At 38.8% G+C, this 19,529-nt stretch overlaps 1 protein-coding gene, 1 long non-coding RNA gene and 1 pseudogene across 3 annotated transcripts in view; 1 reads left to right on the forward strand and 2 right to left on the reverse strand.

Annotated features, from left to right (window-relative positions):
- The window catches only part of LOC146387191 (uncharacterized), a 32,956-nt gene that overhangs the window by 12,571 nt on the left and 856 nt on the right, over window positions 1-19,529 (forward strand). The window contains exon 3 of the long non-coding RNA XR_014800266.1: window positions 5,203-5,283. This is a non-coding gene — a long non-coding RNA (uncharacterized LOC146387191). The remainder of the gene's footprint in view (window positions 1-5,202; window positions 5,284-19,529) is intronic.
- LOC146387192 (myosin-4-like) lies at window positions 117-11,833 on the reverse strand (annotated as a pseudogene). Its single transcript, XR_014800191.1, has 10 exons — window positions 11,822-11,833; window positions 11,624-11,760; window positions 11,033-11,149; window positions 10,789-10,937; window positions 10,487-10,657; window positions 10,097-10,397; window positions 7,473-7,765; window positions 6,919-7,388; window positions 5,173-6,823; window positions 117-3,464 (listed from the first exon to the last, which is right to left on the reverse strand). The product of XR_014800191.1 is annotated as a myosin-4-like (transcript).
- LOC146387193 (myosin heavy chain, fast skeletal muscle-like) lies at window positions 11,651-18,310 on the reverse strand. The gene is made up of 5 exons (XM_084928610.1): window positions 17,942-18,310; window positions 17,208-17,312; window positions 13,293-13,436; window positions 12,654-12,810; window positions 11,651-12,303 (listed from the first exon to the last, which is right to left on the reverse strand). The coding sequence occupies exons 3-5, from the start codon at window positions 13,359-13,361 to the stop codon at window positions 12,206-12,208; spliced, it is 324 nt and encodes a 107-aa protein (XP_084784736.1). The 5' UTR covers window positions 13,362-13,436; window positions 17,208-17,312; window positions 17,942-18,310; the 3' UTR covers window positions 11,651-12,205.

A 19,529-nucleotide genomic window follows, 5' to 3' on the forward strand; every position in this document is an offset into this window, starting at 1 on the left:
GATAGCAGAAACATGCACTGGGGTCTGGGGTTTTATGAAATCCCACACTTAATTAAATTTGCTCGGTAGAGAGAATGGACAACAGAAAGCAGAACAATGTTCATATTTATAGCACTTTAATTTACTCTGTCCCAGAAATGCTGAATGTATCTGGTAAACACATGTTGAACAAATGTTGCTTTGAAGTTTGATCAATACAAATGCCAATCACGGAATACGTCATGCGCTATAATCAGAATTTACCTTCAAAACAAACCTCTGCGAGCAGTTTCATGCCTTGAAAAGTTCACTAATACTCTCTGCATGATAATGCTGCTGGCCAGAGTATCTCATTATCCCATTATAACAAGCCAAGGGTGAATATCTTGGTGAAGGAACTCAGTTAATGTGATGAAATTACACTTTAACGCCCCACATATAGTGTTCATAAGCAGTATTTAATATTGAACAAATGGGTTATGACAGATACTGTGTACTTAGACACATATATATGATTTTAATTAACTATATATACATTTATCAAGAAATTCAGCTACTGTTTGCACATGCTTGTGGACGGATAATAAATGAGAAAAGAACGTTTAGATATGCTGACAAATAAAAAGGTAATTATATCTGCTCACAACTTTATTATTGTGTGCTATGAAAGCTTTATCACGTTTCATGTTTTTCATTATATTCTCTTATTTTGAAGAACGGAGGACAATTTCATTCATTTGGGAAAAGATTATAATTTTACTTTATCAACTATTGATCGTTTCAATGAAGACAAAGACATGACGGCTGTATTTTTAGACAAAGGAGATTAATGAGACTAATGGCACATGATCCCAAAGAATTTCAGCAATGTCTTTGGACTGAAATTTTAGGCGCTCCAGATTTGCTGGGTTGGCAATACTGCAGCAAGGCACAGGTCACAGGTGATTGGGGGGTGTGTCCTACTATTTCTGTACAAATAGCTCACTTCACTTTTATTTATTCTCCCTTCTTTCTATTTCTATGGCTTTTTTTTACATTTCTATGAGTGTTTTTTTTGTGTGAGTGTATGAAACTGTTCTTTGGAAATAAATGTGATGTCAAACCACTAAAATGACAGCAGCCTGTGTCATTTGTTGTAAGTAGTAAGTGAGTAAAGTTTGATTTTCTAACACTTTTCTAGACTTAGAACAGCCACAAAGTGCTTTAAAAAAACATCACATGTTAAAGACATAGTGGTCACACATGAATAGAGTAAAATAACACAAAAACACAAACACTGCGCCTCTCTGAAAGGTTTCAAGCCACATTTACAAGGATACCACAGAGTGACGGGTATGAAGAGAGATCGCTAAGCTGTTCTATAATTGTACAGCTAAGGTTTGAAAGTGCAATCACCCGTAGCTTTCAGCATACAGAATCACAAGAGGGCCTGGAGAATAGGGGCGGAGCGGTTCAATAATGTAGCTGGGGGGCCTTAGCCTGTAAGGCCATAAAAGGAACCAGGGAAGCCAAGGAAAAGCTTTAAAAATGGGGAGATATGTGAAGACTTCGGTATAAGCGTGAGTTAGAAGCCTTAACAGCAGCTTTTTGATTTAATTGGTTAATAAATGCTTTAGTTGGACAAGAAAACAGAGCTTTACAATAATCTAAGCAGGAGGAAATGAAAGCATAGACAGGTATCACATAGTGATGGATTAATGTTATCTTTGGGTCGAATTTAAAAATGTCAACACATTCACTTTATTTTCCGTTCCACATAAAAAACAACAATAACAGTACAATTCAAAATTAACGCTACTTTCAGCTGCTCCCTTGTCACCACAGCAGGTAACGTGTTTGATTGTTACACCAAATGTCCTTTTTAGACTCAATCCCAAAGGACATGTGTGTCACCAGCTGGAACTAAACCAGTAACCTTTTGCTTGCTAAGCAATGGGTAAATGTGTGGCACCACACTAGTAAGAGTAAAATTCAGTCATTTATAATTAAAACAGCAAGCATTAATTAAAGCTCAAAAACAGTTGCTGTGACATTTATACTCTCTGGACATCAGACCAGAAAGCTGTGTGTTACCTGATGAGACTTTTAACCCTCTCAGGCTCAAATTGAACTTTTTGTTGCTAATGCACAACCAAGTCCTGCAGTGGGAAACGCATAAAATATGTATGTGGGGTAATCAGGTTGTTAGTTTTTAACTGTTGCAAATCGGCAACGCCTGCCTCGAGAGGGTTAAGGAGGGGAAACAGTGTCAGGTTTCTACTAATTCCCTACTGACAGACCTTTAACACACTCTGAGGCGTAACTTCAACATTTCTAACCAATACGTAAGGGTCACAGCACACTCATGAAGCTACCCAGTGCCCAATATTTTGTTTTGCAGAGGCTCAGATGTAATATTTTGTGTAGCTATGATTACTCTAGGTATGATAATCTGATGAGAGATGTGTCAGTGGGCTTGAGCTTTCTAGAGACTGACATGAAATCTCATGTTATGAGTGGAGCAACATCAAAAAGATAGAAAATATGTCAGCTGCCTGCTTTTGTTGGGGTGCTTGTTAACTCACGGGCCATAAGGCTAATGCAGCGGCCTGGTACTGAATCTACGCTGAGGTCTTCCTCATCAATAAAGGCTAAGAAGACCCACACTCTGCCCTGACTGCTTCTTTTGTATGCTTTAATTTTAAAAACAGGGAAAACACAGTAGAACCAGACATGAATGCAATATACCAAGGGGACCAACTGGTATATATGTACAGGTTTACACGGGATCGTTTGCGGTGTGTTTAAGGACACTGAGGACACACACACACACACACACACACCTGGCCCATCATTTGTATTTTACACTCTCATTTTAGCGCCCCATTTCGTGTAGCATCTTTACTTTCACTGACTGTTTTTCTCCATATCAGATTGCGTTGCTGGATTTTTGACACTGTACTGAGTCAACGGGGGTTCAGATGCAACCCTCTCATCTCGCTTCATCCTGCAGCTGAAAGTCAAACATTCAAAGGCAGACAGCTTTGTCTTAAGGCCGAGCCACTGCTGTTGACAAGTTAACTGTCTGTGTCTGAGCGAAGGAACGTCTTTGACAGCAGTACATCACCGTTTCTAGTTCCTCTCGTGCCATCGCTAGGCGCCTTTGAAGACCTTGACATTGTACTTCCTAACGTGTCACAGTGCATTTGTCTTCAGGACAATAAACTTTCCATCGTCTGATCCATGGGTAACAGGTGATTAGATTTGTGTCTCTAGGTTTCTCAGGGCAAGCACTTGCGTTGTCTCGAGGGCAATGATTTATTTTTAAACCCTTTCTTAAAATGGTCTTGTTGTGCTGCGTGCCCTGACAGATGAACTGAAGACAAGGAGCGGCTTGTAGCTTGACCTTCTCTTAAGTCCAGTATTTGTTCCCCATATGCGACAAGGAGAGGATCGTGTTATACGATGTGTAGTAGTTTGCATTCTTTCCTTGTTGAAAGATGACACTGAAGAAGCAAAGAAGGGAAGAGGGCATTAGGAGCCAAATATTGAGGACTTGACACTCGACAAAATAGGCCTAAATATTCAATAGAAATGTGATACTCGACCTCTTGTGCTCCTGGGTGTGCTTATTTGGAAGAAACACAAATATAGCTGTCTCCTCAGCAATGCTCTCAGAGCTCAGCCATTTGTTACAGCTTCAAGTCTTATTGTGGAACGACCTTTGATATGAAACAACCGCCTCCTTGGTGGCCTGAGCCTCCCGAAGGACGCAAGAGCGCTTACTGAAATGGTATTAAAATGTGAGTCCAGATTTAAATAGAAAATGCAAAGAAAAGTAATTTTTTCTATAGTTGCTTTTAAAGGTTTTCAGCATCTATGGGTCCATGTTGTGTTTATATGAAATGAAAATGTATTAGCTTCTAGCAGAAGAAGCTAAGAGATATGAGGTGATATCAGATAAATAAACACATTTAAAGGAAGACTAATTGGACTATTAATTTAAAAAAGACAATATAATCAATTAGTTTTGCTCAACTTATCATTTCTAGTTTCTCAACTAGTTTTAGTCTGATTATCTTATTTTATTCAGCTTTATGACTCCAGGCTGATTTCAGTTCAATCTAAGCCTATCTAATATTTCTCTCAGGTCGTTTCCCATTACCAGTGGAGTCACTATTCAACGTTCATAAAACCACTTCCCAAAAGGCTCCTTTCCCAAAGGAGGATGTCTGAGATTCACGTCAAAACAAAGATATTTAAAATCAGACACCTGCAGTATGTAACATCCACATTAAATATGTTATTGATCTTGTTTTTCTTCACTGTGCTTTAATAAAATATTACAATACTACTTTAGCTTTCCTGTACTTTACTAGCTTTCCAGAATACTTAAGGTTTCTATTGGGTTTTCCATGATTTTCTTTTTATTAAAATAAAAGGCAATAATTTGAGATGTAGTGATGGTAAATGCCAAGACACTGCTCGGGTTTAAGCATGAGGAGGAGTGTTGCTGTAGGTTGTAGGTCACTAATGGGTCTATTTTCATCACACTACACCGTGACATGGTGCAACATATGTGCTGGAGCACATAGAAAAACTGTAAGGTCACTACACTGTCAGTAACATTATCACCACAGGGAACAGATTTACAGTTATCATAACCTAAAGAACTTCTATGTGATAACAGGCGACAGTTGACAACCAGGTTATTGCGAGTGATGAAGCTGTGCAGCCCACATTTAGACCACCACACACATAAAAGAGCATTTGAGTTCACTGTTATTAGGTTCTATATGTATTGTTTAACTTGTGCAGAGGTGCACCAAGTGTAAGTACACCTTTAAATCCTGACACATTTTCAGAAATGCGTCCGGAGCTCTCGAGCACTCCTACAAATATTTAAAAAAAATATCTGTTGAACTTTGATGACCGTAATGTCTCTGAATAACTAGCTTCATGTCTACTTCTTTTGAGTTAAGCATTATTTAAAGCACACGACATAAAAGATATTCAACTGCTTGTGTGTTTATTTCTTGTCACGTAGTTGGTACATCAGACAAAAAAGCTCATATTGTGTGATTTCATCCAGACTGTGGTTCATTCATGTCTCTCTCCAACAAATTAATGTCAAATGGTTCTGTTAAGAGATGCACCACCTTTGCAGAGTACCTTCATCATGACGATAAAACAGAATTAACAAAATTATTTTACCCTGACAATTTCACGGCTCTTTGCTTTCAGCTTGTTGACCTGCGACTCTGCAATGTCAGCGCGCTCCTGAGCTTCCTCAAGCTCATGCTGAACCTTCCTGTTCCAGGCCAGGTGAGTGTTGGCTTGCTCCTCCTGAAAAGTAGAAGTTAAGGCAATGATGTCACTCATCAGTAAAAAATAACTTTCTTTAAATCTCTTGATGCACGCTCAGTAATCCAGGTAAGGAAGTTAAAACTGTTTATTTGGACGCTTTTGGAGTTTTTAGTGAGAGAAACGTTCCAGATGAACAGAGTCAACTTTCTGTGAACCATCGTAAAATAATTCTGCTTCCTGCTGTAAGTCCACTGCTGTCAATAGGGTCAGAAGTAAAGGTGTTACTTTGTCATGACTATCTGCTTTGCATGTGTTGAATATTTCACACTCACAGCTTTCTCAGACAGACAGCTGCAGCTTGTCCACAAGATCTTGAAGTCGGGTAATACTCTTCTTGTCCTACTCAGCCTAGAGACAGCAGAGTCTGTCTGAAACTACCACTACAGAGACCTACTTCTTCTCTATCTGATTCATGAACGTCTTCAAAACAACTTCAGAGCACACAACACGCTCATCTTCCACAGTGAATCCACTTCAGACGCACATGAGGGACAACAACAAACAAATATGCACCAAACACTCACTTACAACATACTGCAGACTATGTGAAGGGGATGTTTCAGCGCAGCGCAAACACCGACATCTCTATCAACCCATCTGCACATGCAGCTGCACGTGCAGGAGTTCCTGATCTCCTCAGTTTTTCAAAGTGAAAATCTGTTGAACAGCTCTAGCAATTTCACACAATTAGCATAGATATAAACACATAACTGTGTGTATTTATAGTTGCAACCAGAGAGTTTAGTTTCAGCGGTGGTGTACTCTTTATCACATCAGTTCGTCAACTACTGTTGGAGCCACAGACTCTTCATATAATGGAGATTATTGCCCTCTAGGGGTGTAATGCATATTCTACACCCAGCTTGTTCTTGGCAGCACAAATTATAAAACGATACGTGATGATCACTCATCACTTCCTTATTTAATTAAAATTTGGGGATTTTATGCCAGAAAAAGCATTTCTGTTTTGTTGCATCCTACCTGATAAGTCAGCTCCTTCACTTTAGGTTCATACTTGCGGACACCATTCACAGCCACAGATCCACATTTCTGCTCCGCCTAAACCTCCGCCTCCAGCCCCCGAACCTTTCCAGCCACAAGCCCAGATGTTTTTTATGGTAAAAAAAAAGTGATATTTTATAACATTTTATTAACTTTTTTCCTACACAAAACAGTTCAGTGAAATAAACAGAGCCCACCTTTAGTTTTAAGTGTGTTTGGGGTACCACTTCTACAACTTTTATTAAAGTAGTTTCTTAAATGATCTCACTTTACTGAGGAATTACAGTAAAGTAAAAAAAAAATGACACCAACAACAAAACACTTTTTTTCTGCAGCAAACAAACCCTCACCTCTAGTCTCTGGAGCTGCTTCTTGCCACCTTTCATGGAAGATCCATGATGGTTTCGTGGGCCAGTTTCAGATCTCCCTCGAGGTTTCTTTTAGCTCGCTCAAGATCCATACGGAGCTTCCTTTCTTGCTCCAGTGTACCTTCAATCTTGTGCATTCACGCACACAGTAATTAGTGCCAGCTTCAATATATAAAAACTTAGTGCTGCACTTGTGATAATTCAAACAAATATAAAAACTCACATCGTCCACTTGCTGCTCCAGCTTGGTCTTGGCCTTCGTCAGGCTGTTAACTTTGTCTTCCTCTGCCTACAGGTCATCGAGGGTCAACTGATGGGCCTCTTGGAGGGCTTTCTTTTTTTTGGTCAACTTGGCAATGGACATATCTTGAGCAGCCAGTTCCTCTGTGAGAGTGAATAAAATCATTATAGCATGCAGTTTCCACTAAACAACTGAAATGAGGCACAAACCTTGTTCTCAGCGGCATGTTTCTCCTTTTCCACTTTGGCCAGGGTCAGCTTCAAGTCATCAATATCCTTCTTCAGCTCAGAGCACTCGTCCTCCAACTTCCTCTTCTTGTCAGTCAGCTCAGCATTCATTTCCTCCTCATCCTCCAGTCTCTCGGCTGTCTCTTTAAGTTTGGCCCCAAGTTGGATCTTTCCTTTAATGAGCCCCTCACACCTTTTCTCTGCATCAGCGAGGGCTTCACCCTTCTGTAAATGCAAAAAGGAAACGATACAGTCAGCTGTAAAAAATCAGTTACAGAAAAATGGAGGCTCCAGTTCTCTTTAACATACTCTCTGAATTTGGATCTGCAAGTCATTCTTCTCCTGTACGAGAGTAACCATTTTTTCCTCCAGTTTTTTCCTCTTAGCCAGAGCCTTTGCTGGGTCCTCCTTGGTCTTTTCAAAGTCCTCTTTCATTTGTGCCATCTCTTTCTCTGCCTCTGCACTCCCGAGAAGTGGCCTTATTCTAAAGTACAGCTTCATCCACGGCCAGGTTTTGACATTCATGAATGCACGGATGTTGTACTGGATGGTGTAAATGGATTCTCTGTGGAGACAGAGTACAGGACATTTTTCTTTCATTGCTCAAACTGAATAGGAAAAAGTTACTGCTGTCTCCCAGATTTTAAAAAAAGAAAACTGCACTGCAATCATTTCTTAACTCAAAAATTACATTTTGCGAGAACATTAAGTTCAGCATCTTCCTGTTCAATAACATGTCCCTAGAGGCCTCCGGCACTCTGACACACAGCTTTGTTGTCTATTAAAGACCTTAAACTACGTGACTAAGAGTAAGAATGATTCAGGATAATGCAGAAGCTCTGACAAATCCTGCATTTACCATGTGGTAGCCTAACAAGATGCTTTTATCTACCATAAAACTGAAGGAGTTACAGTCAGCTGTTGTACATTACCCATGACATTTTCAACATTTTTCATTACATTTTTGGGTTCAGTCAATGTAAAGTCAAACTGAGTTTAGGAGGTGGAGAGCCCTGACACAAAAAAGTAAAAGTGACAGGCTGGAGGGCAAGCTGGGCGGAACTAATGTTTATGAGCGGCACCATTGTTTGTTGTTGGTCTGCATATGGAAGACTGTTAATGCTTGCATATGGTTAAATGCAAGAAAAACTGGTCATAAATGCTATTGTTTACTGTTTAAGTTCTGCAGATTAGCCATTTGATTTAGCACTTTTAAAAAAGCAATATCTTTTAATCTTGTGTTCAATTGTTAGAGTGAATTACATAGTTTGAGCATTTAAAAATACTCAAGTAAATATTGTGCTACAAAGCTTATGCACTGCTACTGTTAAAAAAGGGTTTGGATAGGTTAATGTTCACAGATGTGTGATAACAAATGTAATTTGTATTTTGGTTTTTTGGTTTGTATTTAAAGGTTTTTCACCTGTGGATGACTATGGCCGAAAAGAAGATTAAAGAAAAAAGGGAAACAAAAGATCTGCCTGGTCATTGAGTGAAATCCAGTTAAACACCTGTGGTAGATGCATCAATCCCTTTCAAGCGGGGAAGCTGCACAAACATAAAGAGCTTGACAGTCAAGGTTAAGCAAAAACTTATTTAAAATGTTTCCATTATTATATCAAATATGATCTATTTTGATACTTTGAAAAGAAAAAAAGTTGGATTTTGTGATTGTTCCAGCATTCAGAGCCTGCTGGACTGCACTATGTAACTAGGAAATAGCGACTTTTTATGGCAATCACACCAAAATACTTAGCTTTCACAGACTAATGAAAAATTAAATTTTCCCTGAATTATTCAGAGCAGAAGTACTTTCTGTAAATTAATCAAAGTCTCCACCTGCAGTGATATTAAACCAGGGACCTACCTGGTGTTTTAGTTTCATTGGGGATTAAGCAGCACACAAAATGTGGGTGCATGCTCCTTAAAGTTCATCATTTAAGTATTTAAGAAAATGAATATTACCCTGAAAAGAGCCGACACTGTCTGGAAGCAACTGCCCTTCTTCTTGCCATCACCCACATAGCAAAATTGGTATGGCCCAGATCTGGCCCACACAACGTGCTTACACATGGCCCACATACCGCAAAGAATGACGGCCCTTTGGTGGCCCAGAAGGCCAGTTGCAGACACACTGGTGGTCCTGTGCTGGCCCAGAACAGTTTCAGCTCTGGCCCCAGATGTCAGCCTAATGTGTACCTTAATCAAGCCATGTAATAACAACATGTGCCGGAGCATAATAGTGCAAAAGTAACATGACGAAACTCTGTTCAGACAGTGATTCTTAAATAGCACTATTCTACTCTCCTGGATTACCTAAAGTGCTCTATACGACATGCCACATTCACACATCTTCTCTGAACTGAGTGCTTCCTAACTACATTCATACACATTCACACTCTTGACATGCTGACTGGAGGGATCAAACCACTACCATGGCAGTATAGTATTGCAACATGGCAGTTTGGTCTTCTACCTAAAATAGGAAAATAGGAACATAAATAGTGTCATCATTGCCAGACCTGGCCCACATCTGGTTGACATACACCCTGCCAACACACCAGTCAGTCAGAAGTGCCAGCTTGATGCCGGATCCAGGCCAGACCTGTTGTCTATGAGCCTGGGCCACATAAACCAAACCACAATCGGGCCAGATGTGGCATGCCATCACATAAACAGTGTCATCTATGCCAGGCCTGGCCCATATCTGGATGACATACCACGTACCATGCCAGAAGTCAGCCAGCAGTGCCGGCTTGACACCAGATCCAGGCCAGACCTGTCTGCTATGTGGGCAGCCTTTTTTCCACCTTTTGCACCTGTAAAGCGCATTTTGCAAACTGATATGTAAATAATGCGAAGCAATAAATACAATAGTCTTTCCGCATACCTTAAATTTTGTAGATACATGAGTTTATATAAAAAAGCACTACCTTCTGCCTACACATGAGGTGCAAACAGCAAGGCCAGCAGCTTTGTGAAAGATGTCTGCTGTACCACAGAGTCGTTCAGAGGGTCTTTGTTCTTCTCCAGCCAGCCAATGACATTGTATTCAACATTACCAGCATAGTGCACCAGGGAGAAGTGGGCCTCAGCTTTGCCTTTGGCAGGCTTTGGTTTCTGGAAGGGGGCACTTTTGCCAACATGCTGGTCATAGAGTTTGCTCTTGAAGGTCATGTCTGTTGCCTTGGAGAACATGCACTCCTCTTCAAGGATGGAGAAGATACCCATCGGCTGCCATGATGAAAGAAGCAGTAAAAAAAACAAACAATTTAAAGTTGTTTTCTACTGTTTTCTATGCAAATAGACAGCACACGGCTCACCTTCTCAATAAGCTCAATGCAGGCAGCCAAGTCCATACCAAAGTCAGTGAACTCCCATTCAATGCCCTCTTTCTTGTACTCTTCTTGCTCCAGGACAAACATGTGATGGTTGAAAAACTGTTGCAGTTTTTCATTAGTGAATTTGATGCACAGCTGTTCCAGGTTGTTGAACTGAAAAGGGGAAAAAGTGTCAAAGATTGTGTGTTGCTGTTCTGTACAGTATGAAGAAATGATGTTTGTACTTTACTTACTTTACATGAACATGAACGTAAGACTATGCAGTGTTAGTTCTGCATACTTACATCAAAGATTTCAAACCCAGTGATGTCCAGGACAGATATGAAAAAAATCTTGGCTTCTTTGTATCCAGGATGTCATTGAGTCTGACAACCATCCACAAGAACATTTTCTCATAGACAGCCTTGGACAGAGCCATCACTCTATTATTAACCTAAGAAATAAGAGTTTGGGTTCTGATTATACCACAGAAGAGGATTTTTTTAAATATATAAATTACTGTTTGCTCATAGACTACTTTTTAATTACCTGTGGCACAGTTTGACCTTTGACCACCATTTCATTGCCAATCTGTACTCTTGGTTAACAGAAAGCCTTCAGCATATTGGCAGAGTTCAGGCCCGTGAGGTAGGTATGTATCAGCCTCTGATGAAAACAAAAAACAAAAACAAAAAAAGAGAAGATGTTTTAGAAATGACTAAGTTTGAAATGAATGAAATAAAATGACAACAAAGGATCGTGCATGTTCTGGGTCTGCCTCTGGTTGTCTTGTATTTGTGTATTCCCAAAATACAGTACAGTTCACAGGAAGTTTTCTTTCTCCAGAGGAGTTGCAAATAGCCCTTTATAAAGTCAAGGACCAGCAGCTCTACTCTGAGCTCCTTATAGTTTCCTAAAACCTTTAACTAGTGTTACATGTCGGCCAAGACACCTGAAAACAATCAGGACACCCCAAACATTACAATGCAATAGTTCTCCACCATGGAAACAGGATCAAATGTGTACACAATACAAGATATATAAGTAGATTCATATTGGGAAGTATAAAACTGGATAATAACTAATTTTTACAATTTTTTAAATTTACAGTGGCCCTGAGACATCAAAACACAATTTTACCCTCAGCGCACTCGCTCAGCCTGCTATTCTCACTCCTTCTGCTTGAACTTCATGTTTCTGCGATGCATCACAGACCCAGTCAGCTTGTAAATGCTTATCTTTTTCTCTGCATTGAAACCCAAGATGTCAATGGTGGTCTAAGGAAAGAATTGACAAAAACACAGATTTTACAGGTGTTACTTACATTATCTACGATACCTGATTCTTCATCAAACAAATTTGTTCTCAGATTCAGCAGTAAGAAATGAGAAGCTTACATTTTTCAATTCCTGATTTTACAGCCAGAAACACACAAAGACAACAGGGTTTCGTTCTCAGTTTAGCTATTAACCTTAATATTTTATAGCAATGAAGTGGAAAAAAAGACTATCAGCCCACAGTGAATACAGAGATGAGTTATCATTCCTAACTGTTTTAGTATTAACATAAGCCTCCAGAAGTGGGTTGGCTGCAATGATTTGATCCTCCAGCGACCCCCTAAAATGATGTTATCCAACACGTTTGTGTTTTTCATTTTAAATTGGCAAGTGTATCACACATTTCTACATCATATCACATCACTTTTACATTTTGAGTTTCTATTTACATTTCGTTTACATTTCGCTCCAGACACTGCGACTGTTGCAAAGTGATGGATGACACGCTTAGTGTTGACAGTCTTTTCTGCACCAGATTCTCCGCTGGAAAATGAAACACACATGCAATGGTGTAAATCTGACATAATACAGTGCAGAAATGACCAGTTAGATCACTTAGAGTTGTTTCAGTCCAAAACAGATGTCTTTCATTAAAACGTAAGTAATCATGATTGACTGATTCTCACAATATGTGAAAAAATGTAATTTAATACAAATTGTGTTATTGAATTCATTTATTATAAGCTGCCACATTAAATCATTATAAATTCATATGTATTTATAGGCACCATCACCAATAAAGGGGAAGTACACAAGACATTATGTAGAATATAAAATGTAGACTTTTTATGGGTCGTTACTTCAATGGAGTTGCTGATCAAAGGGTTTATTACCTTGGAGCATGAACTGATAGGCATTATCAGAGATGGAGAAGATGTGGGGTGGAGCCTCAATCCTCTTCTTGCCCCTGTATCTTGCAACAACCATTGCATCATACACCAGGAGCCACTGGCAGGGGTTCACAGTGACGCAGAACAGGCCAGAGTAGGTCTGTTTGAGAAGCACAAGATCATATAAATGACAAGAAATAAAAGAAGCCCAAACATTATGAAGACCTACACGTCAAATACATAAAACAGATCTCATAACAATGGTATACATCAAAGTGGAATATAGTGGATGGTTCTCACTGTCACTTGTAGGTGGTGGGAGAAATGAGCAGGTATAAAGACTTTGAAGGGACAAATGGGTCTGGCCATAACAATTTGCATTTCTGGCATCTCTGAAGCAGCCGACATGTTAGCAGGTGTGAGTGAGGGGTTGTATGTGCCAGAAGTCTGATTTGTGGTGTATCCACATCCAGACATTTAAATCCAGGTGGCTGCTGATATATCACTGACAAAAACCTCTAGGCACCTTCAGAAATCTTGTCAGCATGTAAGGCAGGTGTGGTCATAATTTTTCAGCCTTCAGCAAACATACATGTCTCTCCACAAACTAAAGTTTTGTGTTTCATTTTAAACGGGTCTTACGTAGATCATCCATGCTCCATAGCGCTCTTTGAGGTTATACAGCACAGCAGGCTCACTGAGGTGGGTCATAATGGCTGTGTCCTAAAACTCATCGAACTTTGGGGGGTTCATTGGGAAGACTTCATCTTCTTTCACGGAGAGAGTCTGCACACAACAAAACAGTGAAGAATTTGAGCAAAACGTATTCAGATGTTTCACATGTCTAATTTACTGCATGCTAAAAGTGTACAGTACAAACAATTCCCACGGAGTTTAGGATCAGCTTTCTGGGATTTCCATACCCAGATTATTGAATATGCATCAAAACATGTACATACCTTCCCACCCTGAATTTCAACTGTGACTTTGCTACCCTCCTTCTTCACAATTCTCCCCTTTAAATACATGTCAGTGGGCTCCGACACAAAATAAGCCGTTTTGGCATCAAAGGGAGTGTTTTGAGGTCTATTCTCTGGCCACCATTTATCACCTCATTCTTAGGTCACTGTGCTTCTCTTAGAAGAATGATAGCAGATTGCTTCCTAAGCTCATCATGTCAGTCTATCCTCCAAAACAGAAAAACAGACAACTCAACAATTCCTCACAAAAAAGCGACCTGTAAATAACTGAAGGGGTTGTTTATGCATTATCATACCTAAACCTGAAAGGAAGAATGAATTCATGTATGCTGCATTTCTACAGGCTTTTATGAATTCATAAAAAATGTAGAAAAATAATCAATGACAGTCTTTGTATACATATGACAGATTACATTATCAGCACAGGGAACAGCCACACCATTAAAACACATTTTTGGCAGAGAAATTGTTTCAAACATCTCTTAAGCAAAGGCCCAAGCATTAAGCAGAAGCTAATTTGAGATCTCTTTATGGTCCATTATCATGATGTGCTTTCTCTATAAAGAAAGAGGACACCTAAGCTCTGTATTTCTGACTGTTAGTACAGTAACTAGGTCACAAACACATCACGTTCAATTGTGTTAAGTTCTTTCATGGTAAGTAGAGATCTTTGCAAGTCTGTTATCGTTTCTGTTCCGCGCAGCGAGTTTGCTAAGTGCATGCTTAGCACTGATTGTAGTTTGTGTTTGAGGCTCTGATGCTACAAACACTGATGGTACTCTGAGAAAAATGGCAACTGTTGAACTCCTGTGTGGTTACATGTGGTTAATTTATTCAAAGAAGAAAATCAAATTCATTGTGAATCACAATGACAATGATGGTCATATAAGCTGGATTAGCTTTGAGAATTTCAGTCAGAAAAATCTTTAAAAGCATAAAAATTGCTGAAATTATAAATTCAAATGTTGATGCACTTAAAGAAAACTGTGCACCTGATACTTTAACATTATGGTATTGTGGGATGGTCTGTATCGTACTGGACCAGCCAGTGCTGTGAACAGGGTCAAACATGGTATTAACAAACAAGAGGAGGGCAGGAGGTCGGGAAATCCCAATTTTTTCGTTGTTTTGTTTTTAAGCGTTCATCTGCATCCGCTCCATTGCTTTATAGATAGAAAAAGCACCAAGTAATCAACAGTGAATATTTGTCTTAATGAAAACAAGTGAACAACTTGTTCACATGGCAGAGCACCTGTTCGCCTTTGGTAAACAATCTATCTTGGCTTCAAGGAGGCCGAGTTATTTTTGAACTGCTAATGAGGAAAATATTCCCCTGTGTGTGATAAATGAGACATCTCTGCAGGTTTTTTGCAGCAGACTGACAATTTTGCTTCTGTGTGTTCATTTATTCTTAAGTGACAAAAAGGTCAAATCAGTAGAGCAGACAGAGAGTGAGGAAAGGAGAGATTAAGGCTGATTTACAGCTTACTTGGACTGATGCTGAACCTTTCTTAGTTGCCTTTTGGAAAGTTCAGGTAAATTAAATACCAAAAAGAAAAAAATGGAGCGTCACATGTTTTGTTAATTGCACTACCAGTGTCTGCATTTCCTTGTGTACCACATGCCTTTTGGTACTGATATTGCAGACAGATGGATGATGTAAAGATGTTTTGGAGCTGACTGCAGTGTGTATGATTTCCTTTTTAGAATCATGAAATATATACCAGCCTCCTATAAATAACAGGTGGGGCACACCTTTTCTGCTCTTAGGGTTGTTAGTAAAAGGTTTTGAATGTGTAACAATGTCTTTATCAGTCTTTTGCATCACTGTAGGGTCCACTTTTCAGAACATTGCTTCTAGACTTTGACTGGACCATTACAACTTCTTTTTCAGTAATTCTGTCATAGGTTTACTTGTGTGCTATTGCCCTGTTGTAGAACCACACAATGTTTTTGAAGGATGCTCTTCAGTATCATTATGCTTATCACGTCAGAGCTGTGCTGAATGTATCTACTTGTCTACTAGCTGTCTGTCCAAAAGCTAGAGCTATTTTGACCAAGCTGTAGCTGTGAAACTGATGACTGAATATTTGGCTCTAGACATTTAGACATTTTTCCTGCTCTGCTCTTTTCCTGTTCTGCTTTGTTCACATTCAACATTGCAAACTCTTTTTTTTTTTTTTTTACAGAGGTGATGCTTTCTTCTGGTAACCCTTCCAAAAAAGCCAAGCTTGTTCATGTTTGCAGATGACACTGTGATGTGAATTGATCAGCTCAAAGAGAGAGAGGTGGCGGTAGGAGGTAGCAGTGAGTCCAGTCTGCTTAATACAAATTCCACTATCAATTTTTGACTACGATTAATTTGCATATTTGTTTTTGATGGGCAAAATTATTTTGTGAGTGGCAGATATGTCACAGTGTGAACTCTCATCAAACTCTAAGGCCAACAGATCCGCCTGTTCTCTCTCATTCTGTAATGGATAAATGCAGCTGCTCCCACATCCTCATTCATTACAAAGTGCATAACATTTTTTCCTGACTAATTACATTTTATTTAAAAGGACTTTTATAGGACTATTACAATCACTTTAGCCCGATAAGCTTTGGATGGTTTAGAGTTAGAGGTAATATTTAGCTCCCTAGTTCTTCTGAAACAAACATTGTATCTCCTCTCCCTTAAAGGCTGCCATCCTACTTTAAACCAACTTTCTGCTGATTTTAACAACGAAAAAGTCCAGGTGAAAAAGTCATCCTCATAGGACAAGCTTCCACTCCCTTCACATACATACAGATCCAAGAGTAAAAAAAACCTACAAGAAACTGAACGTTTCAAGCTCTTTGACGCTTGAGATTTTGGCTAACAGGAATTGATCAGATTTCATCATTTGAAAGTTTGGCCAAGTTTAATTTGATGTTCCACCATTGTATATTTGACAAAAAATAACAAAAAACATAACTGCTCTGACTTTGCAGTAATGCACACAACTATAAAACAGAGAGCAATGATAGTAAGCATGGAGGAAATGTAATCATGTGGCTGTTGATTATGATTTGTTACTTTGTAAATGAACTCCTTTAGTACAGTTGCAAACGAGATGAGCATCAGATTCAAGTGCTTGAAATGCAGGGCTTAACCCACAATCTGGAAAGCTGTATAAACTGGAAGATAGCTTAGATAAAATTCTGTCTATGTGCAACCAACTAGAAATGTTTAGTGCTGACAGTAACTTAGGAACCAGTAATACGCCAGTGTAGATAAATCTTGTATATGTAATTCAGGTATATAAATGTTGTATAAAACGTAATAATTAAACATCTTTTCATGTTGATGTATTTTTAATACTAATCAATTCTATTTTCTACAGGTAGATGGGTCTCTGCATACACATCATTTTTCATTTTTTTGCTACAATTTCATGTTTACATCATTCCTGTAAATCTATTCCACTGTGCCAAGGTTTTTTCTAATATGGGAAAATCTGCAAATAACATTCATGTGGATTGTTTCCTTTTTTGTGTGTATTATTATTATTTTACTATATCCTTTTTAAAACATGTGAAAAAAGTAGTTTTGCACCTGCGGTCTCTCTTACTCTTCCAGCTTTGTCACTTAGCACTTCATGAGTCGTTGTTCCATCTCTCCATGTCTTCCTTTTTTTCCTCTTCTCCTTCTGCCCCATTCCTGTGTAGATAATTAAAAAACAGCATTAGTTCGTTGCTTTTATTAATTACCTTTAAACTTTTAGGGGGAAAACTCACATGGCAATGGGATTTTGTGATAAGTAGTTATTAAATATGTCTTACTCAATCAAGTTTACACATATCATTTGATTTGTGAGGATCACATTACTGCCTGTGGAAAACAACCTTGGCTGTGGTCAGAAAAAAGACAGGAAAGGTTTCATTAAAGGTTCTGCTGAGAACTATGGAAAACAGCGTGGGTGTTTTTAAGCTTGACAGGAGAGGCAGCTGGTGCTTTTGGGATACATAACAGAGTTTATACTGGGTGCACTACATCAGTGAACTCTTAAATTATACTTGTCTGATGGCCATACAGGTTTCATTTCAATCCAGATGTTCCCCAGTATTCATTTAAATATGCTTAAAGTTCAGTTCAAGGTGATCTAGAGCAATTCCCGACATTCAAAAATCACAGTAAACCAGTGAAATATCTTTACAATCTATTACAATTAGAGTTCATATAAAAAAGCAAGACTGGAAATTCTACTGAATTTCTCACAACAATGCATGCAATAAATAATCAGTATGAAAGCTGAATAGCATATAGAAAAATCTGAAAACATGTCATACCATATTTTAAGATTCCAAGGGAAGTTCCAAGGGACTGTCCCCGGTTTTCCCATCTTCTGTCCAATGCAAGCTGGTACAGATTCAAGCATCACCCTGTGACCTGAATAAAACATTTTGTATAATAATAATAATAAAAAGACTAAAATAAAAGAATAAAAGAATAAATTATTTTTAGGTAACTGCAGGCTCTCAGTGAAAGCTGGTGAAGCAGTGAAATGTTAAGAGACAAGAAGATGATCGTGATGGTGATGATGACAGAGAAGCCGGTAACATGACCAACATGTTTGCACCTTTGCAACTCGAGGCATAAGATGCCAGTGACTACCACTCATGTGGCAGTCATTAACACTGCCAGGAAATGAGTGCATCCCAAACTACTACTGCTTTAATAACCAGACCTTGCTCTTTAAAAAAAACACAAAAGAAAAAAAAATTGTAATTCAGTTTCTTTTTCAGAAAATCAGGAATAGTCGATTCATTTGCATAACGATGATGGACAATTTCATCTGCATGAAGCCATTAGCCTCCAAAATATCAAGTGTGAGTAACAAGTGTAACTGTTGGAGACAGCTTAACAGTCACACCCAGGCACTCTCACACTTGTCACCTTCTCACGCCCTAATACCAGAGCCCTACTGCAAGATGGGTACTGCCAAGTCAAAATCTCAGACCTAATTTTAACAAAGAAAAACCACGCCAACAACAAAACTCTTTGTCATCAAAAAAGGTCACAGTCAGTGCTCCTTGCAGCTATATTTGAGCACCACTTATTATCAGCATGCACTGAAAGATTAAAAGACAATATTAAAAATGTAAAAGCTGCATAACAACACAGCATTATTAAGAGAGTTTAATAAACAAATACTTCTCTTAATGAAATAATAACACATTCTTTAGTAATTGAGTTCCAGGCTTTGCAATTAATGGCATCAATATGCCACACAACAATCTGAATGGCTGCCATAACACATCATACAAAATATAACTCTACCACATGGTTAAAAAAATCACTCCACTGACCTTAGGTTTTTACATGTGACTAAAAATGACAAAACACAGGTAAAACACTGTTCTACACATCAGATTATTACATTAAAACTGTTATACACTAACATGAAAAGAAAAGTGCAACCAAAATGCTTAAAGGATTAAATTAAACTGTACAATACTTACAGTGTTGTACATTTGAACACAAGCACAAGGATGCTTCTTTGTGTTCAGCCAACAGACTGGAATGTTACCCAGCACTCACCTTGGTTTATTATCCACAGCCCAGCTGATACTCTTTGACAAATGAAGAAGGTGTCAGGCGTAGATCAAAGTCCATTAAAATACAATAAGCCTGCTAGGTATGTAGCATTTGACTTTAGTATCAACATAAGCCTGATGCTATATTTGAGTTTTGCCCTAATAAGACAGAAGATTTCGGAGCAGGTATCGTGTAACACATGTTTATTGAAGACAGAGGCTCATTATATCTTGTGGGTAAGTGCTTTAGAATGTCTTCTTCTTATTCACTGCTGTAAGTTGATCTTCTTTCCAGGGAAACAGTGCCCAATGGCTTTCTACCCACGCTTAATTGTGCCGG

Source organism: Perissodus microlepis, chromosome 5, assembly GCF_051167445.1.
Source record: "Perissodus microlepis isolate ML-2025 ecotype Zambia chromosome 5, ASM5116744v1, whole genome shotgun sequence".
NCBI classification, from domain to species: Eukaryota; Metazoa; Chordata; class Actinopteri; order Cichliformes; family Cichlidae; genus Perissodus; species Perissodus microlepis.

Coding starts and splice junctions, on each gene's coding strand:
- LOC146387193 (XM_084928610.1), bottom strand. CDS start 13,361: ATGACCCACCTCAGTGAGCCTGCTGTGCTGTATAACCTCAAAGAGCGC. Junction 12,811..13,292: donor ATGGAGCATGGATGATCTAC/GTAAGACCCGTT, acceptor CTTCTCAAACAG/ACCTACTCTGGCCTGTTCTG. Junction 12,304..12,653: donor CTATCAGTTCATGCTCCAAG/GTAATAAACCCT, acceptor TTCATTTTCCAG/CGGAGAATCTGGTGCAGAAA.